This window comes from Pteronotus mesoamericanus, unplaced genomic scaffold (assembly GCF_021234165.1).
Source record: "Pteronotus mesoamericanus isolate MK-2021 breed Mesoamerican mustached bat unplaced genomic scaffold, CSHL_Meso_final contig_78, whole genome shotgun sequence".
In the NCBI taxonomy this organism is placed as follows: domain Eukaryota; kingdom Metazoa; phylum Chordata; class Mammalia; order Chiroptera; family Mormoopidae; genus Pteronotus; species Pteronotus mesoamericanus.
In genome coordinates, this window is record NW_026555258.1 from 6798723 (window position 1) to 6823141 (window position 24419).

Below are 24419 nucleotides of genomic sequence, written 5' to 3' on the forward strand. Positions count from 1 at the left end.
TCCTTTTCCCTCCCCCTTCATCTACCACCCACGTATTTCACACAACTCCCCTTACATCTCCTGCTTTAATTCTAATGTATAAAATAAGCTACAAAACTTCCACTCTCCAGAGTATTTTCTCAATCCGCTGAGATTTCACTTCCCAGCAACTGCTGCCAGTTTGACAACTTATAAAAATTCTCTACAGGTTTGGACGTTTCTTACATCGATGGGTTTGAGTACGTCGGACCAGGGCTGAGTCCTGGCTCTGCCAGGCCTGTGCGGTCTAAGGCAAGTTACTGAGCCTCTCTGAGCCTCCATTTCCTCATCTGTAAAACGAAAGTAACAGTGCCTACCTTAAAAAGACACTGTAAGAATTCAATACAGTAGAAAACACGTGCAAATGTCTAGTGCAGGGTCAGGTACCTAGAAGGCACTCAGTTAATGGAGGTTACGAAAGTTATGGATACATATGATGAATGGCCTCCTGGACAGCGCCCCCACCCCCAGCAGTCATTCCCTGCCTGCCTGCCCTGTCCCTCCCACGGCACTCCCACTGCCTGCAGCTGTGGGCTGGCAAGTCTTTTCTTTCAGTCCACAAATACCTACTGAACTCCTAGTATTGCAGGCCACGTGCTGGGCACTGTGAATGGAGTAGTGACCAAAACAGACACTTGCCCCGCCCCACCCTCATGGAGCTTACATTCATAGGGGTAGGGTAGGGAGACACTGTGTCTGTCTAATGGTGACGAGGGCACTGGAGGGGCACGGCGGCGAGATCACAATCCTAAGTAAGCTGAGAGGGCCTCACTGGGAAGCTGATGTTTCAGCAAAGACCTGAAAGAAGCAAGGCAGCAAGCAACGAGGAAAGTGCTGTAGACAGGAAACAGCAAGTGCAAAGGCCCTGAGTCATAACTGTGCTTGAGAGCACGGTGGAGGACAGCGCAGCTGCAGTGCTGCGAGCAAGGAAGAGAGGGGTCAGTGATGAGGTCAGGGAGGAAGTGGGGCCAGTTCAGGGGGCCTGAGAGGCTAGTTAGCTTCTCCAAGATGCACAGCCACGAGTGGCTTTTGAGTTGAAGAGTGACCCAATTTGACTTTTTAAAAAGGATCGCTCTGGCTGCTGGGAGCAGAGGGCAAACACAGGAGCAGGGAGACCAGTTAGGTCCTGGCGAGATGCGAAGAGGTGGCACGAGGGGTGTGGGCAAGGCAGGAGAAGCTGTAGGGTTCTGGGGACATTTCCAGGATATTCCTGTTATTATTTGGTGGTGAATTACATGTGGGTATGAAGGAAGGAAGGAAGGAAGGAAGGAAGGAAGGAAGGAAGGAAGGAAGGAAGGAAGGAAGGAAGGGAGGGAGGAAGGATGATTCTAGGTTGTTGGCCTGAGCAACCAGAAGAATGAAGCTGCCATTTACTGACCTAGGAAGAGCTGCGATGAACAGGTTGAGATGGAGATAGGTGGACTACCAGGAGTTCATTTCTGGGTAAGTGAAGTTGGAGGTGCCTAGCAGATTTAGCCGAGTAGAAATGTCAAGGCGAAGAGTTGGATATATGAGTCTGGAGCCACAGGGTGAGTTCTAGGTTAGAGAAATAAACATGGGAGTTACCAATGCTTGAAGGTCAGCAGAGCTACAAGGCAGTAGAAAGGAGGACCGAGCTCGGGGCCCCCTAGGACAGACACAGGAGCCAGCAGAGAGGGCTGAGAAGGGGCAGCCAGTGACACAGGAGGAGAGGGTGATGTTCGGGAAAGGAGCTCCATGAAGGGAGTGATGTTGAGAGGCCAAGTATTAATGAAGACCAAGAACTGGACATCTGGCCGGGCAAATGAGGCCACCAGTGACCATGTCTAGAGCACCTGGAATGGAGGGGAGGGAGCAGGCCTGACAGGAGTGAGCTCAAAGGAGAACAGGAAGAGGGGGGCTTTCTGAAAAGACTGTGTATAGGAAACTCTATGAAGGAAGGGTTTTGATCAAAAGGGGAGCAGAGAAACGGAACAGTAGCTGGAACGGGGATGTGAAGTCAAGAGAGGATGTTTAACGTGAGAGAAATAACAGCATGATTGTAGGGGAAATGGGATCACACGGGAGAGATGGGGGAGAAGCCTGGAGCAATGTCCTTAAGTAGGTGAGAGGAGGGATCTGGGCATGTCCGTCCCCTCCCTCTTGGCCTGACTAATTCCGAAGTCATCCCTCAAGGGTCAGAGTATAGGTCATTTTCTCAGGGAAGCTTCCCTGACCCCTCGGATAAGGTCAGTTCCCTGTTAAGCTCTCTCATTGCGTATGCTGCTTCCCCTTCACGGCACTTAGCGACTGCGTAATGATGGGTAAGTCCTGTGAAGTCAGGGCAGGAGATACGCTTGCTGCGGTATCTCCAGCAGCCAGCACGCTGCCTGGCACACCACAGATGTTTGAGGGATATCTAGGGAAGGTATGAATGGTCCAAAAATAGAACTCAAATAACTCCAAAGACACATGTCTGTGTGCCGGTCCCGCCTGGTTTAATCACGTTGTGATGGTTAGAACCGTGTAGTTTGTGGCCATGGCAAACATTTGGGTTTCTGAGGCCTCAGTTTGTTCCTCTGTGGGATCTGAAGCTTGGCTAACACACGGACAAATGCCACAGGACTGGATACATCTTTTCTTTGACACTGTCCACTAGAAACTGAGCACATTCCATATTATATTTAGCAATCCATTCATTTAATAAATATTTGCTGAGAGCTCACAATGCTAGCGCGGCTGCCCTGGGATACAGAACGGTACCAGACACGGTGCCTGCCCTTGTGGAACTTGGAGTCCACCAGAAGGAATCAGAAAGAATTCTGACTCATCGAAACCGTGATTGGTCTTACAAAGGGCAAGTCCAGGGGGCTGAGAACATGTAGAATGAATGGGGAGACTTAATGGTCTGGGGAGTGGGAGGCAGAGGACAAGGCAGGTCAGACAAGGCCTGTGCTCCCTCTCCTCCTGGCTTCAAGCTGCCCTCCTGGGGCTCTCAGGCTGGGGGCACGGGAGCTGGCTCCAGGAGCGGCATGGCCATGGCCTCCTGCCTCAGAGGCCCCACTCTCCTCCCTTTTCCTATCTGTCTCAGCTGGGGCCTGCCTGTCTCCTTCTGTTGCTTCCAGAAGGGCTGCCTCCTGAAGCTGTGTGTTTGGAACGATCTGCGTGGTGAGAAGGCTGAGCTCATTTATGGCATAGGCCACTGGCAGTGATAGGACTGTTACTGAGCCTCCCCTTCTGTTTACTTTCAGGTTGTTATAGGCTCTGTTTGCAAAGAAAAACCACCATTCTGCAAGGACCATGAGGCCACTGTGTGTGACGTGCTGGTGGCTGGGACTGCTGGCTGCCTTGGGAGCTGCTGCCGGCCAGAAGGATGGTTTAGAGGGCACTGAGGAGGGCTCGCCAAGCGAGTTCATTTACCTGAACAGGTACAAGCGGGCTGGTGAGTCCCCAGACAAATGCACCTACACCTTCATTGTGCCCCAGCAACGGGTCACAGGTGCCATCTGTGTCAACTCCAAGGAGCCCGAGGTGCTCCTGGAGAACCGTGTGCACAAGCAGGAGCTGGAGCTGCTCAACAATGAGCTGCTCAAGCAGAAGCGGCAGATCGAGACGCTGCAGCAGCTGGTGGAGGTGGACGGCGGCATCGTGAGCGAGGTGAAGCTGCTGCGCAAGGAGAGCCGCAACATGAACTCGCGGGTCACGCAGCTCTACATGCAGCTCCTGCATGAGATCATCCGCAAGCGGGACAACGCGCTGGAGCTCTCCCAGCTGGAGAACCGGATCCTTAACCAGACGGCCGACATGCTGCAGCTGGCCAGCAAGTACAAGGACCTGGAGCACAAGTACCAGCACCTGGCCACGCTGGCCCACAACCAATCGGAGATCATCGCGCAGCTCGAGGAGCACTGCCAGCGGGTGCCCGCAGCCAGACCCGTGCCCCAGCCGCCCCCCGCCACCCCACCCCAGGTCTACCAGCCGTCCCCCTACAACCGCATCATCAACCAGTTCTCCACCAATGAGATCCAGAGTGACCAGAACCTGAAGGTGCTGCCACCCCCTCTGCCCACCATGCCCACCCTCACCAACCTCCCGTCCTCCACAGACAAGCCATCGGGTAAGTTCCTTCCGGGAGCCTGCTCCATCTGGGCCTCAGAGCCGGGCACAAAGCTCCCTCTTGGCTGTGGCTGTGAGCTGGGGAAAAGCCACAGTAAGCTGAACCTGGGCCAACAGGCTTGCACAACCCCCTAGCAATCCCTTGGGTCAAGCTGCTGGAGCCGGTGGGCGCTCCAAGGCAGAACCAGGAAACGGGGAAGTCTCAGAAGGGAATAAGTGCTCTCTGGCTTATGATGGGAAAGAACCACAGACCTGTTGTTTTCTGGGCTCTGCATTAGGTGCTCTGCGTTGGCAAGCAGGATGTCTCGCCAGCAAGCTCTTGTACTGTGCTTGGCACAGAACTGGCACTCAGTGGTAAATGCCCACTGAAGAAACAACAGGCCAAAGGAAAAAGTGTGTTCATGTTCAGAGTATGAGAAACACATTGTAGGGGCTGAATAAGAAGGATGACTTTCTAAAGCCCACACATTTCCTAGAGTCTACTGCTGTCTAGAATTTTCAATGATGATTCCATAGACTCTTAAATACATGTTTCGTCTTAAAATATGGTAATTCCCAGAATATCATTATGGGGGAGGAATGGAGTTGTTGGTAAGTTCTGAAGCTCAGCCAAGATACCGGTGCTGGGTACTTTCAGGTGCACCACATGATTACCCCCTGCATCTCCTTGGGCGGGGGGGGGGGTTAGCTGAGAAGGTGAGTAACGTGCTCTTAGGGTTGGGGTCCTCAGACTGGATTTGACTTCCGGCCTTTTCACTTCCAAATGAGGGCTGATTTCTCTGTGCTCTGGGACTCTGGGAATCCTCGCTCTGGGGGGAGCATAAGCCCAGCCCCCAGAAGCTCAATCTCTCATTCACCCAGGACCCTGCAAACTTTCCAAATGGCTGTCATATGAGAACTAGATTTATCTTTGCAAAAACTAACTACATATCTTCTCACAGTCAATGATCTTGGTACCACTTCACTCTATAAGCAGGAAGCTATTTTTACTGAAACTATCCTATGTTACACTTATTTCACACTTCCAAAAATAACCACTATGCCTGGAAAGAGCAGCTTCTTACTAATTCCACAGAGGGACTAAACCTGGGTCCAAGAGGGTGGCCTGTGCAAAAGACCAGGGCAGCACTGCTTACTGGCCCGCAGGAGAGCATCCGCCCGCAGCGCCCTGCGGGAAAGCCCTCGGGCTGGGTGTGCAGGTTGACAGCATATGCTTTGGAGCAGACTGGCCTGGATTCAAACTCTGGTCCCCACACTGATTAACTCTGGGACAGTAAGCAAGTCACTTCACCCCACAGACCCTCAGTTTCTTCACCTGTCAATGGGGGAAGGTTAAAATAGTGCCTATCTGAGGATTAAATGAAATACTTGGGAAGAAAATGTGTCTAACACAGTCCTGGGACCATGCTAAGTTTCAGTACATGGCAGCTATGAGTCTCCTTTGGTCTTGGCCTCTTCATCTTAAAACAAGAAGATGGAAATAAACAATCAGTCCCTTTTTAGCTATGGCATTCTATAGCTGATCTACAGCCTACAGATACATGTTCAACTGTACATGTGTTATTTTAGGTCAGAAGCTCCAAAACAGAGGGCAGAGTGTGCTACTACATATTTATAGAATACACAGAGGGTAAAACATGCCCTTTGGGTACCAAATAAAGGTTTGGCTGAACATTATATAATTCTTTGGGGGAGTCAGGTCAACCTCAACTGATAACAAATAGATCTCCTCTCATCTAAGCAACTCTGGTTTCTGACTCAAAAATTTCAGGACATTAACTGAGCTTGAACTGAGCTGACAGATATATATTGAGTTGGAATAAAAACTTAGGTTTGCATCTACCCCTGTGAGCTGTTTGCTCATGAGAAAGTTACTTAACTCTGAACCTCAATTTTCTCCTCTGTCAAATGGGGACGAGAGTCATAATATCGCACTCAGGCTTGTGGAAACTCAGTGTAGTCGGGCACGTGTCCTCCGGGGCAGCCAACAACGGCAGAGCGCCTTCTCTGTGCTGGTCACAGAGCTAGGCTAGGAGGAGGTGGGAACTATGGCACCTGACCTCTGGGAACTCGGCCTGGGGGAGGCGGCAGATGCAGGAATGCACTGGGATCCACCCTTGGCCCGCCAGTTCTCTCCCATAAAATCAGCACCTCAGGTCTCACAAAGGACTTCTCTGAGGGGAAGCATCTGTCAAGGTCACAATTTCCAGAACGTTGTGAGAATTTATGGGGCAAACACAACAAAGTACCTGAAATCAGAAGCAGTGAAAACCGTGGGCTGGGCGTCACTGTCGCTTATCGGGGCATGTGCGTGCTGCGGGACAGCGGGAGGCACGGCGGAGTCTGCTTGAAGTAGAAGGGGAAGGCTGGACAGAGGCGGGGACTTAGTGTTGCATCTTTAACGACTGATGTAAGAGTAGGCCGGGCGGACTCGGGAACTGGGAAACTGAGTTGCTAGTGGGTCCGTGATGCAGATGAGTCTGTGCAGGGACCCAGGGGCACGGCCTTGCTGCTTCGCGTTTACCACCCAGCATGAGCTCGTGCCATCTAAGGCTCCTGCCCCCATCCGACCCCTTTCTCTCCCACTTAGGAGAGCACACCTGCATGGGGCGGGGAGACAGTGGTTGTATTATGGTAATAACTTAGATGCACTATAATTTATCTTTTTTTTTTTTTTTTTTTTTTTTAAAGCAAGGCCCTCCTAAATGTTAGTACTGGTTGTTAGTAACAGATTCCTTATGACCCACCTGCCAACTGAGCTCCCACACCAGGGCTGCCAGCTGGGACTGAGGAGCACCCTGGCTGGAGAAGTTCAAGGGGCGGACAGAGCCCTGAGGAGCAGGACCGGGGCCCCTTCCCTTTCCTGGTGTTGGGCTTAACTGAGAGGAAAATACAGATGGTCCCTCTCAGCCAATGAGCAAGGACCTCTTATCAGGCCTGTTCTGAGAGCTCAGGGGCAGGTTCTGGTCCTGGAAAACAAAACCTCTTCTATGCTCTTGCCCAACAGATTCTTTGTTCCTAAAGACATCACTCAGCCAGAAACACCTTTGCAATTAAACACTTTTGCACTCCAGCTTTGGCAGCTTCTCAATCTTCCATTCTGCAATCTCAGAGCCATCCACTCTTCTCCTCATTGTCTGGGCGGCGCAGCCCACGGCATGACTGCCCCCCCTCGCCCCCAGGGGACTGAGGGAGCCACGGCTGCTTATCTGAAGCTGCACCCGCCAGCTTGCTTCCAGCCAGACGACGAGAGGCTGGCCCCAGGCCAGCCCAGGCCTCGGAGACTGAGTGAGGGAGACCCAGGCAGCGTCTGGCTTCCCGGGCATCTTCCTGGGGTTTTGTCCTGTCTCTCTCAGGTCTGGCCAGGCCTGGGGGCATTTCGGTTGGGATGATGCTTGTCATGAGGCCTGGGCCAAGCGGCCCTGCCTATGGCCCTCTCTCCTTGGGTCCTGCTGCGGCGGCTGCTCTTCCTTCCTCTCTTCCCCTTCACTCTTTCCATATCCCCCCTCCCCTGTTCTCTGTTAAAGAGGAAGGCAGCAGGGCTCACTCCCTCAGAGGCCAAGGGAAGGAGGGGACGGAGCCTCAGCTCTGGCCTTCTCTCAACACGCCATTCCTCCGCCAGGCGCGTGCCCGCCCTCCTGCCGCAGCACCCGTCCTAGGCACTGCTCAGAAAAGGCAAGGCAGTGTTACGACTGGCTGCCACAGCGACGCCTTGTCTGAAACTAACCTTTTAAAAGCCAAAAGGAGTAGCCACTTCTAGCTGTTCTCTCTTGGAAAGGAGAACGTAACCAGCTCAGCGTGTTTCTTAACGGAATCAGAAGGGGCCGTAGACTCAGAAGCTATCCGAGCTTGTGGAGGGCCTCTCAGAGCTCTGGCACAGCCTGCCCATCCCAGAGTCTGTCAGCGGCGCCGCCAAGAGCAGTCCCCGGGCTTCTAACATCTAGGATGTTGAGGTTCAGGGGTTAAGTAACTTAGCCAAGATTACACAGCTAGTTAAGGAGCTCGGCCAAGGCTCAAACCCAAGTCTGTCTTACGCACGCTGGGATACTGCACGTTTCCATGGAAAGGCTGGAGGGGAGCTGGTATGAAAATCGCTCTATAAATGCCTGCCTCGGCCCCAGGTGCCAGCTGCCTGGGACCTGACCCTCTATCACTATTCCATGTATCAGGTTCCAAGCAGCTCCTTGTAAAAGAGCTCTGGGAATGGAGCTGGCGGATGTGCTATGAGAACTTTCACGTTTCTAATAGTACAGAACGCTGCTCCTGCAAACCCATTGGTTCGGTGCTGTCCACTGGCTTGGAACCAATGGAACCAGCCCTCTGTGGCCAGCTCCCTGGTCCCACAAAGGGACTGCTGTGGCAAATTCATGTAGTGTACTGTATCATAACCCTGAGACGCAACCTCCTGCCCCCGCAAAAAAAAAAAAAAAAAAAAGAAAGAGCGAGCAGAATTAGGTTAGCATAATAAACCAATTGGGCTCTCCCACAGAAAACATAACATGCACCTGACTTTTGGTAAATGTTAAATGGACCCAGCCAAGGCTGTAGATAAATCTGATTTTTAATTTGTATCAAATTTGGACAAATTCTCTAGGTTTACTTCTTACCATTTCAATGTATAGCTCAGTCTCAAGTCTTCATTTATTTAAATATGTTAACTCTAAATATATAAAAATCGGTCACTCTAATCTGCTCGTGGGGCCACGTGAAGTGGCAGCCACGCTGCCTCACTGATAACAGGTACAGCCTGCATAGATTTTTCCTTTTACTTCCCCCTGTGAGGTAGAAAACGTGTACACTCGGTTGTGGCTCCCTGGCGCAGTGGCATGTTTTAAAACAGAGAATGAGATGTATCACACTGTCGCCTCCATTCTTCCTGGAGGCCAAGCCACCGTCAATCCGGGTGAAAAGCTGTTGGTCAGATGGGCGGATCGGCTCCGGCCGGCTGGGCTTCTAAGCCTGCACGGCTGTCGGGGGCCGGGGAGACAACTGGGAACTGTGAGGACCGTGAGGGGGACACCAGCCACCACTGACAGGCCTTCCAGGCCACAGAGGCTGAGGGAAAACCCAACCCAGCTCTCTTGCCTCCAGAGCCTGTGCTGTGCACTGCACTAGGCTGTCTCGTTTCTAAAATGTTATTGTTGAACAAAATGAGATTCCCAAATTCATTACAAACTACGTAATCCAGTGATATTTCAAAGAGCATTCTTTGTTAGCTTCTTCATAAACAAAAGCTGCTCCAGCTCGAGCCAGGTCGTTTGCGTTCTAGCTTTGCTTTCTCTTTTCCCCTCCTGGGGTACCACTTGGGGACCAGGTCACAGAGAAACTTGTAGTGTAATGGCAAGCTCTTCCTCTATGACACAGGCATTTTCTAAGGAAGACATCTGGCTGAATGCTCAGGCTATTTCCAGCCCCAGGAGGAGATAAACTATCAACTTTTTACAGTTAACAGTGGTGACCTGACATCCTGTGGCCAGGAAATCCCAACAGTTTGGCACTTGGCAAACTGAAAGTTATCTAGAAAATCCTGGAGCTGAGGCATCTGCGGCCAGCTCACTGGTCCCCCAAAGGGATTTGCGGTGTGCGTTTCTGTAGCGCACTGCATCCTGACACGCTTCCCAGGGAAAATGATAAGGAAAGCAGAACTGAGTTCGCATCCTACACGGCGTCTAGAGAGTCGGTTAGGTCTGCTGGGTGCAGTGGGCAGTATGCCGCTGTGCAAGTAACGCTGTGTGCTCCTCAGTGGTCCCTCCTGGGACTGAGAAAGGCCGCAGGCAGCAGAGGCTGCTTACGGGGACACTGCAGGTGGTCCCTCTGACAACCCCTGCAGCAGCTGCGCAGCCTCGGCGCCCTGGACCTCAAGATGAGCCTGTGGGGCTACAGGACCCAGAGTGATTTTGTAGCATTTTTTAAATGAATGAATGATTTTTCCCTTAATAGATTTTTGGGGATACAATAATTTAAGTTAAAATTACTGTACATACAGAGAAAAATTTTGCTACAAATGTTTAGTTTAAGTGACACACATAGTAGTTTTCTTTATTAAATATCTAAATGCTGAAATGAAGTGGTATGCTGGAGTCATATCCAAAAGAACAGAAAATTCGGAACGTGCCGACTCGCTGCTGCACACTATCCAGACTTCCCCAGAGCACAGGTTTCCTTTCCCACGGTTTGGTCTGCATCCTGATTACCCGCTATTGTGGGGTCCCTGTTTCCAGGTGGATTTATTATTATTGCTTCTCAAACTGAAAAGACCAGAATGAAGATGGCGAAGGGACTGCAGTTGACGGTGGTGACAAAGTGGGAGATGGAGGAAGGCGCGTGGGCGGCCAGACTGGGAAGGTCAACACGTGATCACTGCCCCAGCAGGCTCCTGCGCCAAAGGAGCCATGGCTGGGCAGGGAGATGGGCCCCCGGAGACCCTGACGCGGCGTGATGGCCCCGGCACAGCGCAGTGGGAGGAGGGCGCCGGGGCTCAGGACACAGAGCCGAGCTATAACCCTAGGTCGTCCCCTTTGCGGCTGTGGGGTCTCAGCCGCGGCCTCCTCACTGTTGCAGGGACTCCCGAGGATGCCATGGAAGGGCCTGCGAAGGCTCCAGGTACCTGGTAACCATCCTCCTTATTATATCCTAGTAGGGATGAATCTATGAGACACTGTGGGGACCCCAAGGAGGAGAAGTAGCTCTTCTGGGGCTGGGGAAGACTTCCCGGGGGACAGGGGGACGAGGGCCGAGGGCCCTGCAGACAGACACTCAGAAGCGCCACCAGCAATCACCAAGAACTCACAAACACCAGGCTTAGCACTGGGCCAGTGTCCTGTTTTCAGAAAGAGAAAAAAGACAAAATACTAGAAATAGATACCAACTGGCTTCTAGTCAAGACCCAGAAAAATTAGGGAAAAGATTATAAAGAGGGACTTGTGAGCATTTAGAAAATTAAAAGGGCATCGATGAAAGCCAACATGGGTTTTCTAAGAACAAGCCCATAAGCCGACTCCCTTTTCTGGAAAAGGCCAAGGGGCTGGCAGACCACAGGACCACGGCCTGTCCGGCACCGTGAGCTGTGATCCCCGGCCGGACAGGCTCTTGTGAGAGGTGCCTGCAGGACCGCACTGCCTGTCTCCGTGCTGAGAGGGCCTTGGCCACCCTCAGCCTTGCACCCAGGCAGCCATGTGCTGCCCCCCTCTACAGGCGTGACCTGCCCACCCACACAGCCTCGGGTACCACTGACCCCTGCACCCGGGGGCCTCAGGGCTCCACTCCCACCTGTCCTGCCGAGCCAGAGCCACTGGGAGTGCTCACCTTTGCACACAATGATCCCGCCACTGCCCCTCCTCATATAATCTCTCCTTTTTTAAAATTGCTTTAAAGTCCCTGTTTCTCCTCCTGCCCAGGGTACTGATGGAAACCAAGAAGTGAGCACAATGTTTTCCTAAGTGTTCTTTGGGCAGCGAAACTGAAGGGTCTGTCCATCCTGAGGTCACACAGGCAGGAACAGGGTCTCTGTGAGCTCTGCGTGGGCCTTGCGAGCTCTTCCCTGGGAGGCCTCAGCATGTATCAACGGCATTGACACACACCTGCCTCACGCATCTGCTATACTTTTTACTGTAATAATTCTCAAAGGACTATAGTAATTTTGCTTTTGAAATTATTTGGCCAAGAGTAACACAATTAATTTATGGATGGCTCTGATTTCTCAAGCATGTTCAGGAATTTTTGAGAAGTGAGAAAAACCTACCTACAAATTGTTTTCAAAAGGAGTAACACTTTAATGAAGGCTAAATTTAAAAATTAAACAATCTGACAAGATGTTACATTTTGCAGAAATGTTATTTATTATACCCTCATAAATTTTCATTTTGTAGTTCTCTTCTCATAGTTTAGAACTAATGAATTTTCTTAGGCCTTGAACACTTTCATAAATTCCTGAAAAGCTCGTTGGCCCCGGGCCCTGTGCCCAGGGTCAGAGGGCACGTTAACCGGCCTGAACAGCAGGCACAAGCATGTGGGCCCTTTTCTCAGAAGGACCAGAAACACTATGTCAACTCCGAGGCCCTGCAGGAACTTGAGACACCTTAGGGAATGCACCAGCTGTCCTGGGTTTAGGTTATTGTTTTGTACTCTGGTTCACTGAAAAGTGGCGATTGACAGAGAATATGCATGTTCATAACCGAAATATGATTTCCCTGAGCCTTCTGGATAAATGAGACATGAGCACTACCTGTAACTGACCCTGTGCGCCCTCCCCAGGTGGCTGCTCTCCTGCCCTCTCAAGGGACACCCTGCACGCCTGTCCCGGGCCAGGCCGGGACTCGCACCTAAGCATGCCACGTGCCCCGGCTCTCAGAGATGGGGAAATTTGGCTAAAAAATTCCAGATCCCATTTCAACAACTAGTCGTTTCTCTCATTAGAGAGACATTTCAGGGAGTGGTGAAAAGACTTTTTGGAGAGAGACTATCAATGGGAATAAGTGAAAACAGCACACGGTTCTCACGCAAAAGCAGTGTCTTGGTGATATCACAGAAGCCTCTCCCCAGTGCCCACGCAGGAACTAAAACATCCTGAGGACGTTTCCCACAGGCCCCAGGGGCCTCTGCACGGCTGCAGGTGGTCAAGTGCAGAGACCTGGGCATAGGGGGTAAAGAGGCCGGTCAAGCTGTGGGACAGCCACGTGGTATAGGAAGACCCCACTCCTTCCCGCTTGCCCTAGGCACAGCCAGGGAGGAGAGGCCTCTCTCCTGCACACACAGGCCCTCTGTCCGTCTACTCCTTAGCTGCTGGCCTCGGGGGGGCTTTCAGTCTGCCTGGTCAGATAGTCATGAGGCCATGTGTCCATAATGGGGGGACGACTGCATCGAAAGTGGATGCAGCTGGTGAGCCCGCTGCCCCACTGGGGCCTGCGGGGACAGGGCAGGCTGGCACAGGTCTGCCCCAGCCCCAGGGGGAAAGCGGGACTATGAAGTTGCACGTGGGCCTGGCCTGGCTGCAGACTCCGGCTCTGCTTTACCAGAGGCCCTGCACTGGGGTGGCGTGCCCTGCGTCAGCCATCAATAAGGGCTTCCGGGCCCCCTTGGAGGCTATGTTCCTTGCATGCCTGATCCCTCTTCTGTCGAGAACCCCAGGCTGCAGGAAGGAGGCAGGAAGGGCACTTTGGTACCCAAGCCTGATCACCTCCACACTTGCCAGGTTTGACAGTGGGATTTGGGGACCCCAGACCTGTAGGTTTTGTGTTCCCATTGCCATTGTCCTTCTCCCTGAGGCTGCCTGACTCCATGTCCCATGTGCTTTCCACACTGTCACGCTCTAAGGGACCACACAGGCCCAGCGTGGCCATGGTGGCTGCACTTCCCTTCATGTGGAACGTGCCGGCTGCAGCCGCACCGAGTGTAAATACGGCCTTTATAGAGACGAGGCTGGAGCGCTCATGGTGCTCAGAGCCCTGGTGCTGCCGAGTTAGTGTTGGCCTGGGGCTCCGGGCACCGCCGCCCTTTCAGAAGCGGAGCCAAGGGAAACACCGCCGGGCACTCTGCACTGTTCCACAGGGAGAGTGCTGCCCGCGCACGCTGAAAATGCAGCTTCATTGACAAAAAAGATTTCCATTCCTCATTTCAATGTATCTTTGTGGCCCTCTCCACTGAAGTCCTGGCTTTTAAAATATGCCTTTGTGGAAAACATCTCTCAGCAAATAATCTTACATTCATCTTGGAAATTCAAAGGCAGATACAGTGACTTGTTTGTGTGGGGGTAGGGGAAGGTGGGAGCAGACCGCTTCAAGACTATCGGCTTTCATCTATCAAAAGAAAGGAGGAACGAACCCTCCCGGGCACCTGCTCTAGCTGGCCTTGTGCTGGGTGCTCTTGTGTTTGTGAGACCCTCAGAAGAGGTCGGGTCCCTTCCCCCTGTTCACAGAACAGGAAACTGAGGCTCGAGGACCTGTCTAAAGTCCCACTGCAAGGAGATGAGGCCACCAAGATTTGAGCCAAGGGCTCCTGACTCCAAGATTGGGGTTCTGCCCCCAGCCCCCCAGATCCTCCAGAGCATCCTAAGACACCTCGCCTCACCCCCAACAGCGACACTGCGTATATACAATAGGTACACATTTCTCACCAAGATAGGATGTTCTGAACCAGCCATTTTCATGGAGCCACAGACAACCTTACTGCTGCCCTCTTCTGCGACCTGATCCTTTGCTCACTTTTCAATGCTTAATACTTTTCTGACTAATTTTCACCCATCATTTAATTTTCTGACTGTTGCCAAAGGAAAAGGGAATCTGCTGGAGCTCTGCGTGGGTTTTTGAGGGAAAATTGCTTGGAAATGTGGTTACTGATGGAAACTAATGGGTCCCAGATATCATAAGAGATGCAGGGTGCAAGGACATATGGAGTTTTTGTTTTTGTTTTTTGGTAACACCATTTCATACCTACTCTATGGTTTTAGAAAGCATGCCATACCTAGAAGCCCAATAGAAGGTCTAGAGCTTTTCCCAAATTCTTAAAGGGATTGGTGACCCCAAAACATTTTAAAATGCTTCGCTTTTCAAGAGCACTCTTTGTAGAAATGCCAAAGGAAAAGCTAAAACTATTGATGGTACCCATAAAAGTAGCCGAGGCTGGGAGCCCCGAGGCTGACCTGCCCTCTCCCCAGGACAAGGAAGCCTTGCCCCACATGGCACCTTCTCAAAGCCACCTTTCCGCCCAGAACTCCACAGAAGCCCTGCTGTGAGAGGCCTGGCCGCTGGCTTTCAGCGGGCGTCATCCTGCAGGCTTCTGCCAGAACTTTTGGCCACAGCCCTAGCACCCACGGCCTCTCCGGGGCTTCTGACGCTGTAAAGGCTGGGAGGCCTCCCACGCCCACTGCACGCTCTGCTCCAGCTGTCGGGGACAGACTCCCATTCTCTGCCCTGGCCCCTGGGGCTGTGGACTGAACACAACCAAGACCTTTTCCTCCTTCATGAGTGCTCTTGCTGGGGCCTGGCTTCCCCTTCCCAGGACGGAAGGGGCACAAGGCAAAGAAGGAGGCGGCTGCCTGTGCCACAGCTGCTACCAGGTGGTGCGTGGGGTGCTGCCCGCCCTTTGGAGGGGAGAGAGGCCTGTCCTGGGGGATGGAAGGGGCACGCCCTGGGTTAGCTATCAGTGGTGAGCATGCACGCCAACCTTTCTTCTCAGTGCTGTGTTGGGCACTGGACGGAGGGGTGAGTCGGGCCAGCCCCTGCTTCCCGTCCGGCTCCAGGTAGGCTGCTCAAACGCAGCTGCGAGGACTTAGGGAAAGCCCACCTGAGATGTGTAACAAAGCCCCAAACCCCAAACTTTTCCGGGTTTGCCATCATCACATGTGGGCTAATCAAGCCCAACCACCAGCCAGGAAGGAATTTGAGAAGTTTGATCTGCACAGAGCACACCTGCCTCCGGAGCTGCCCCTTCCCCACTCCCCCCACATGGAGCGGGAAGGACAAGACTCCCTGGGAACGGAGGTGAAGAGAAGGCGGGTAAGGTTGGCTCCTCCCTTGCTGGATGTGAGAGCAGCCCCACACCGCCCTGGGCTCCCGCTGCCAGCGCAGTACCTGCCAGGCCTGGGAGCCTGGGACTCAATAAATAGCTGTTGAATAAACATACACATTAATAGAAAGAACATGATGGAATTTTCCTAGCACTTTTGATCGTAAGCATCTCGGTTTGGGGAATATTTTGAAGAGAAGCTAAAGCAAAGTGTGGTGATTTTATTTATTTTAAAATATATAGTTAATAAAATAAATATCTAGTTCAATGGTTAGGTCCCGAAAACCTTTCCAAGGTTCTTCAGATGAACAAGGAAGAACTCAGCTTATTTGGATATTGGTGACTCAAGTTTGTACCTCTTTGCTGATGGGACCTACGACCAAACACAGGAAACCGCCAGGGGAGATGGAAGTGGGGAAGGGGAAAGACCTTCAGACATGGTTGTTGCACAAGCTCAGTGAAGTCACAGAAACTTGCACAACGTGTCTGGTCTCAGTGTCAGAAGAGAGCCATGGACTGGGCTGTGTCCTAGACACCATCCTTTAAGTTCACAGACTTTCCTATGGAACAACCACTTGGAACACGGGAACTCCAAGCATTTGGCCCTAAGTGAGCTTTGTTTGGAAAATACACAGATTAAGCAGGAAGGGAACTTGTTCCCCCAAAAGATGTTTGGAGGCCAGCGTCTGAATCCCAGAAGTATCCTGAAATCGCTGGCTATATGGCCAAATGAGGAGCACGGCGGCTTGGGCCCCTGCGACTACATGGAAATTCATTTACTGAAAGTGCAGCGATCTCCACTGAACACCGTCAGTGAAAAGGCAAGTGTGGGGTCAGCACTGAGGTGCCGTCAGCCGGCCCCAGTCCCCAGTGCTCAGGGGAGCAGCGAGCCCCTGTCCCCGGTGGGCCGCCGCCGCTGAGCCCACACCGTGCTGATGAATACTGCTGCATTTCAGGAGGCACGTGACTCTCTTTGCCAACACAACCGACTTTAAAAATCACTCCAGGAACTCCACACAGATGATCTCAGTAATCCTTACAACCTTAAATGAGGTAAAGGTGATCTCCCTTCTAGAAACTAGGGAAACTGAGGGCTTAGAGAGGTAAGGAATCTGGCCCAAGTCACACTGTGAGGGAGTGGCGGGTGAGGGACACAGGCTTGGAGTCCAGGCATCCTGATCCCTAGCCCTGAGCTCCTGTCCTTTTATCACTTTACAGTGGTTTCCCAGTGGTTATCTTTGTGGGATACTTTCCAAGATCCCCTGTGGATGCCTGAAACCACAGATAATACCAAACCATATATGAGGTCTATCCAGAAAAAGTCCAGTGGACAAAAACATTCCAGGCATTGTTCATGTAACAAGAACAGTTGGTGCGACATCGATGTAACCTGGCAGCCAAGGAGAGTAGATTGGAATGCGCATGTGTGAACAATGATGCCTTCACTGTAACAGTGGGGACGGTAGATGCCATTGAGTTAGCATGTGTAATGTGTGGCCATCACATTCAAAATGACTGAGCCAGTGGGCAATGAATCTGCATCAAATTTTGAATTGAGCTTGAACACTCCTCTGTAAAAACTATTTGGATGATTCAGAAAGCTGCAGGTATGGGCAACTGGTGATTGGCAGTTTCATTACGACAATGCACCTGCTCATGCATTACGTCTTGTACAGAGTTTTTTGGTGAAGTAGCAAATTACCCAGGTGACTCTGCTCCCCTACGGCCCAGATTTGGTGCCCTGTGACTTTTGTCTTTTCCCCAAATTAAAATCACCTTTGAAAGGGAAGAGATTTCAGACCATCCATGAGATTCAGGAAAACAGGATGGGGCAGCTGATGACAATTGGGAAAACTGTGTGAGGTCCCAAGATGCCTATTTTGAAGGGGATTGAGGTGTCATTATCCTATGTGCAATGTTTCTTGTATCTTGTATCTTTTTCAATAAATATCTCTATTTTTCATATTACATGACTGGATACCTTCTGGACAGGCCATATATATACACGAGCGATGTTTTTTCCTATACATACATACCTATGATAAAGTTTAATTTATTAATTCGACACAGTAACAGATTGACAGTAATGAAAAATAAAACAATCTAAACAACATACCATAAATTGTATGAATGTGCTCTCTCTCTCAGTAAAGTAGCACAAATTTCTTTTTCCACAAATTTCACAGAAAGGATATTCATTCTTATTGTAGATCTTAGCAACCTCAGCATACATTTTTTCCCCTTTCCTTAATAAGCCAATAACTTTCATCTTTTCACTTCAAGGAAGCGCTTCACAGCTTCTCTTTGGCATATCCAAATTGCTAGCATCGCTGCTCTTGCCCTCTGGAGCCATTCCTGGGGAGGATAACCACAAGCACTGCGACGCTGTGACAGCTGACCTGATCACCGAGACAGCTACTAAGGGAATAACGGGCGGGGCGTGTGTACAGCGTGGCTCCGCTGGGCAAAGGGATGATTCACATACCAGGCGAGAGAAAGTGGAAAGGTGTGAGATTTCAATACACTACCCAAAATGGTGTGCTATTTAAAGCTTATGAACTGTTTATTTCTAGAATTTTCCATTTAATATTTTCAGACCATGGTTGACTGTGGGTAACTGAAACTACAGAAAGTGAAACCACGGATAAAAGAGACTACAGCCCAGAGGTTGTGGCTGCGTAGGGTGCAGGGGTGTGTGTGTGAGAATGTGACTCAGTGCTCTGGTGACGGGCAGCAGGGAGGTCTGTGACATGTGCACGTCTGTGTCCTCAGGCCCATGGAGGGACTGCCTGCAGGCCCTGGAGGATGGCCATGACACCAGCTCCATCTACCTGGTGAAGCCAGAGAATACCAACCGTCTCATGCAGGTGTGGTGCGACCAGCGACATGACCCCGGGGGCTGGACCGTCATCCAGAGGCGCCTGGACGGCTCTGTCAACTTCTTTAGGAACTGGGAGACATACAAGGTGAGGACCACAGGCCTCTCTGTGCTGCCCACAGAAAGACTGGCCCTCCTTGAGAGCCTGCTGACCAGTGAAAGAGCCACTCAGAGGGAAGGTATGCACTGACCCAAACTGCAAGCACCTGACGCAAGAAGGACACTGACAGGGCCAATTCTGCAAGACCCCAGGGATGGCGAGGCCCAGTAGCTATTTCCCTGCCCGCCACTCATAAGGGCTGTGAGACAAGAGCCTGGAGTCCGGGCCAAAGCCCGACAGACGGGGTAGGGATTTAGAAATGCTGGTGTGCGGTGGCCCCTCTCGCCAGCCTGAGTGTGGGGCGCAGCTCCCTCCTGGCAGGGGCTCCCTTGGGGAAAGACACGTTAGCACAGCCAGAAGGGCCAAGTCTGTAGGCTCCCAAGGGCCTGTCCCTGGGACTAATTCCAGGTCCTAATTCCAGAGCTCATTCTTTGGGATCCCAATTCGCAGGAGGTTGAATACTCATCCGCAGAGTACGAAAGGCTGCTAGCACTCAGCCGTACTCCTGCCTCCCTTCTCTAAGCAAAGAGGTGGTCCTACAGACAGGCAGAGCAGCTCTGCTGACTGGGTGCCTGCCAGGTACCATCCGAGCCTCGGGCTCTGCCTCTTCCTGGCCTCTCTCTCCAGGGCTGAGCCTCTCACAGCCAGGCCCTGCTGGCTAAGGGCCCCGCAGATCCCTACTAATGCTCTCCTGTGCTTTCCCCAGCAAGGGTTTGGGAACATTGATGGCGAGTACTGGCTGGGCCTGGAGAACATTTACTGGCTGACAAACCAAGGCAACTACAAACTGCTGGTGACCATGGAGGACTGGTCTGGTCGCAAGGTCTTTGCCGAATATGCCAGCTTCCGCCTGGAACCTGAGAGCGAGTATTACAAGCTGCGGCTTGGACGCTACCATGGCAATGCTGGCGACTCCTTTACTTGGCACAACGGCAAGCAGTTCACTACCCTGGATAGAGACCATGATGTCTACACAGGTAGGACCAGTGGGGTCAAACCCAGGTGGAAGCTGGAGAAGAGGTCAGCCAAAGCCAGAGCCCCAGACTCCAGGGCCTGGGAACTGAAGGATCCCAGGGCCCAGCTGCGTGACCCTCTCCCTGCCCCCAAAGGTCTCTGCTTCGCCCACTGCCCACAGATCCCCTTTGCAAAGCTGGGTCAGAGTGACATTTACAAAAAGGCAGAGGTGAAGAGGTGCACAAATTATACATTTGATGGCTAATCCAGGTGCACTCACATCACCTCTCTGCCTGTGGCACCAAGCGTCAGGCTACACATCCCCACGGACACTGGGCCATGTGCCCTGGAACACAATGCTGGCTCCACTCCCTACCAGCCATGTGCCCTCGGGCAGCCTGTTTAGTCTGGGCCTTAGTCTACACGTGGCAACGAGGAGCAGGGAGAAGGCTGCTCTTTGAGCCCCCCGACCCCGCCAGGCCTGCCTCGACGTGTGGGCAGCAGGCAGTGGGCAGTGAGGAGCTGAGCTGCTAGTCCCAGCAGGCCCGGGCCACGGGCTGAGCAGGGGCCTCTGCAGCAGATGGAGGCTAGCGCTCTGACCAGGGCTCTCCCTGCTCTCCAAACCCAATGCTGGGTCCTTGTGGTCTCAAGTCACAGTCCAGGGGGACCTGAGAAACATGCGGGGGGAAACCTGCGCTGCCCGGGGCTCTGAGGCGCCCGGGACTCGGTCTCCCCTCTGCTTCCTGCCTCAGCTGGCCTGCTCCCCCTCACTTCACCCTGAGGCCTCAGCCAGAGCAGGCCACCAGGCCCATCAGGCCCGCCACCTACAAGCTCGACTGGGGCTGCCCTTCCCCTGAGTGACCGCCTGCTTCCTAGGCCTGATCGGGGACTGGGAGCCCCCTCTTTTAACTAACAGCAGCCCAAGCAGACAGTGGCTCCTCCTCCTCCGCCTTCTTGTGAAGGGCAGTGCCCCTGCACGACGCTTGCACCTTGCCCACACTTTCACTGCTGCTCCGAGCAGCTTGTCCTTGGCAGAAAAATCCAGAAGGATAGGATGGTGCCAAGAGTTTCATAAAAATATCTTTCTTTTATGAAAGAAAAAAAATATTTGGCCAGAATACTGGCTGGGGAGGAAGAGAGGAGAATTTTCTCTTAAACACTTCCTTTGTCGTTCTATAAAGACTCCTGGTCCAACAGTTTCAACTCTTTAAAAAATTCCTAAGAAAAACCCTTTTGCCTTCTCCTCCGCCCACCCCAGGTCACTGCCATTTTCTATTCAGACCCATGGTGTGCAGTTCTCCCCGTGCTTCCTCGGCACCCAGCCCTGAGCCAAGCACTTAAACATGCGCTTTTACTCAATTCCCATAGCGGTTCTGTGAGGGAGGCATTATGTTCATCGTTGTTTTACAAGAATTCGATGGTCCAGGGAGGCTAAGTCACTTGCCCAAGATTACACAGCTTGCTAGTCAGAAGGCCGAGCCTCAAAATACGGGTCTGAGCAGGCCTGAAGTGCGGTCCGCCTCTCAAGCTTTCTTGCTGCAAAGGCCCTCCTCCCAGAGAGGGCCCTGCTGAAGTCCCCAAGCAAACAGTGGACGTGGGTAAAACCACCTGCTCCCTAAGACCGTCTCATTCCCTTCTCTCCTGCAGGAAACTGTGCCCACTACCAGAAGGGAGGCTGGTGGTACAATGCCTGCGCCCACTCCAATCTCAACGGGGTCTGGTACCGCGGAGGCCATTATCGGAGCCGCTACCAGGATGGAGTCTACTGGGCTGAGTTCCGAGGAGGCTCCTACTCGCTCAAGAAAGTGGTGATGATGATCCGGCCCAATCCCAACACCTTCCACTAAGCTGGAGCCCCGCCTGACCTCTAGTGGCCTTCGCCAGGAGCCTGCCCCCGCCATGCTGGCCCCAGAACAAAAAAGCAACTCCTCGCCACTTTGCCTGGGGGCCAGAAGGACTGGGAGGCTGGATTCTGTTTTTCCACATCACTGCGGCAGATAATGGAACTGAATCGTACAGTATTCTCTGTCCCTACTAGTCTTCCTCACATCAGGCAGCCCCTCGTGTTTCCAGACAGGACTGCAGACCAGTCTTTCCTTAAATTAATTAAGTCCCCACAATAAAAACACAACTTCAAAATACCCTCATAATATACATGTGTATGAGCCGACCTTGCACACTTACGTGTATACTACATATATATGCATTTAGATATATGGCACATATAATATATCTAGATACATATATAGGTTTGCCTTATATGCCTAAACATACATATATTCAAGCTCTTACCAACAGCATTGCCCTTAGGAGAAAAGCATTTCATTACGTCGCGTTACTTGAGTCTAAGAGCAGATCACAGACTATAGAGCTCTGATTCAAAGATTAACCCTTGGCGTCCACGTGCCTGAATCCTTCTAGGAATGCCACTTTCTCTCTCACGTAGGGGTTTCCAACTCCTAACTTAAGAACCCCTTTGGACACTTAATCAAATTTCAAAATCTTCCTCCACCTCCATTTCTATATTCTTGCCCCTTCTCAGGACTTCCACCATCCACCCATCCATCCGCTTGTTCATTTGTTCAACACTGTTCTGTAAGTGCCTTGTGTGTACGAGTCCCTGGCCACTCACTGTACGTCCAGGCACCTTTCTGCGTGTCTCTTCTTCATGCCTACCTTCTCCTTGCCTTTGCTGTCACACTGCCCTCTCTTTCTAAGCAAGACTCTTTAGTCTCCCAGTAGGAGGCAGTCTGGGTTCCAGGTTTCTGGCCAGGAAAGGAAAGGCCAGGCCCAAAGCTAACTACCAGCCATAGATAATGTATTTGCAGTTTTGTATTTTCTATTCACACCTTAGCCTACATATCATTTTAACCTTCACAGAAATAATAACCTACCTTGCCCAGGAGATAATCAAAGAGAAGCCATCATCTGATCATTGGGACCCCCAGCTGGCCACAGGCCAAAGGTCCTACGCTCTCAGGCCCACTAGAGTCCACATCTCATCCCCAAACTACACTTCCCCAGAGAATGCAGGTGCCACAGAAATGAGAACTGGCCATTTCTTGTGAGTTACTGAATAATCAGGGGCCACCAGTCCCCTTGTTTATTACATTACAGCAAGGTAGCTTTCCAAGTCCTGTTGGCTATGAAGTAAGTGTCAGACTCAGTACTACCGGAATATCGTCAAGCAGGGAGCAAGAGATGAGTCAAGCAGGGAGCGAGTGGGTTGGGGTGTGCGAGATGTTGGAACGTTTGGAACTGTCCATGTCTGGGTGTGTGCCTATTACCTCAGCATTCTCGCGAAGTGTACCATGTAGCATGTGTTGTATATATAAAAGGGAGGGTTTTGTTTTTTTTTAATATATTCCCAGGTTACCCTTGTAATGGTACAAATTTGCAATAAAAGCCATCAGTGCTACTTGGAAGTATCTGCACTGCGTGTTATTGTTTTAGAGTGCCTTCCTGGGACTTCCTGTATCAGGGCCTGTTCCAGGGAAACCAGAAGAGACTCGGTACCAGGGACCTATACCAAAACCATTTAAATCACTCTCTCCCTGTGTCTGGTTTCCACTTGCACCCCTGGAGTCCCATGGCAGAACCTCGGGCTGAAAAGGTCCTCCAGAACTCCACCGCCTTACGTTCTGGGCATGGCCTGGACACCCGGGAGACGCCACACAGGCTGCGCAACCAGCACCTAACATGCCTTCCTCCAGGTCTGGTCCCATTTCACCAAATGACACCACCTACTCAATGGCTCAGGTCAAAAATAAGGGCTTCTCTCTCCCCCTCACCAACGTCAACCCATCCCTGCACTCCAGCCCTCTGCCCCCATGTAAACACCCATCCCTCCCCCGCCTCGCCTTTGTCCAGACTCCTGAGGCTGGTATCCCCAAGCTAGAGCAGGTGCAAAACCACACCTGTGGGGGTGGCCCCGGACTGGTCCCGCCACATCAGCACCTGGCCCACCGGCAGCCTGTGAAAGTGCAGAAAAATATCCTGGGGGGCTGGGAGTGGGTTGTCCCCCACCACCACAGGGAGGGGGTGTTTCCCCTCCCCCTAAATCAAGTGAGAGGGACTTCAAGGAACCACTCCAAGAGCCTGGTGCGGGCAAGCATGAGCACTACCATCTGACTCCTGGCTGACATCTGCAGGCCTCAGGCGGAGAGCAGCAAGAAGCCGACTGCACAGGCAGCAAACAGCAAGCCCACTGTGGGGCGCAGGGGAGGCAAGGGCTCAGGTCTCCTAGGAACCAGGGAGCGGCCTGGATTGGGGGGGGGGGGATGGTGCAGGGGCCAGGAGCCAATCGAGGAGCCATAAGTGGTCAGCTGGAAGAGGAGCCTTTCCGCTCAGGGCAGCTGAGTCAGTGGTGCCCAAAAGGGAAAGTCTGAAGCAGCAGCAGCAACAAGAGAGAAAAGGCAGCAAAGAGGGAAAAAGTGGGCACGGGCACCAGTTCTGGACAACAGCCCAGCTGGCCACAACGATGGCCCCCACCCCCACTTCTCCCTCAACCTAAGGGCCACAGCACTAGGCTGGCAAGTGGGGGAAGCAGGGCTGCGGGATCCGGCGCAGACGCTGCCCTGTGCCCCCCTCACGCCCCCGCCTCAGGCCTCCCAATCTGGTCCGCTTTAGGAATCCAGTCTTCCGAGTATGACACCAGGCTGTCTGGGGTGATGTGACTGTTAGGACGTGACTGTTAGGACATGACTGTTAGATCGTATCCTCTGCATATACAGGAGGCAACAACGGGGCTTCTTCATGCCTAAGAGCAGGAAGATGAAGAGGCCTGCTAGGTTTTCAGCATCGACTGGGAATAAAACTAGTAGGCTGGAAAGGGCACAGGGGAGAAAATAAAGTTGGTTTCTTCTTACGCCTGACTGAGTCTAGCTTACTTAA

The 24419-nt window shown here is 52.2% G+C and overlaps 2 protein-coding genes across 3 annotated transcripts in view; one reads left to right on the forward strand and one right to left on the reverse strand.

The window, feature by feature from the left end:
* Positions 1-22930, forward strand: part of ANGPTL2 (angiopoietin like 2) — a 34090-nt gene extending 11160 nt beyond the window's left edge. For both annotated transcript variants that reach the window (XM_054584362.1, XM_054584363.1), the window contains exons 2-5: positions 3228-4093; positions 18367-18560; positions 19279-19549; positions 21174-22930. In XM_054584362.1, coding sequence (XP_054440337.1) covers positions 3277-4093; positions 18367-18560; positions 19279-19549; positions 21174-21373 — 1482 coding nt within the window. In that variant the 5' untranslated portion in view covers positions 3228-3276 and the 3' untranslated portion in view covers positions 21374-22930. The remainder of the gene's footprint in view (positions 1-3227; positions 4094-18366; positions 18561-19278; positions 19550-21173) is intronic.
* The window catches only part of LOC129079261 (zinc finger and BTB domain-containing protein 34), a 265100-nt gene that overhangs the window by 92124 nt on the left and 148557 nt on the right, over positions 1-24419 (reverse strand). The gene's annotated exons all lie outside the window — the stretch shown is intronic.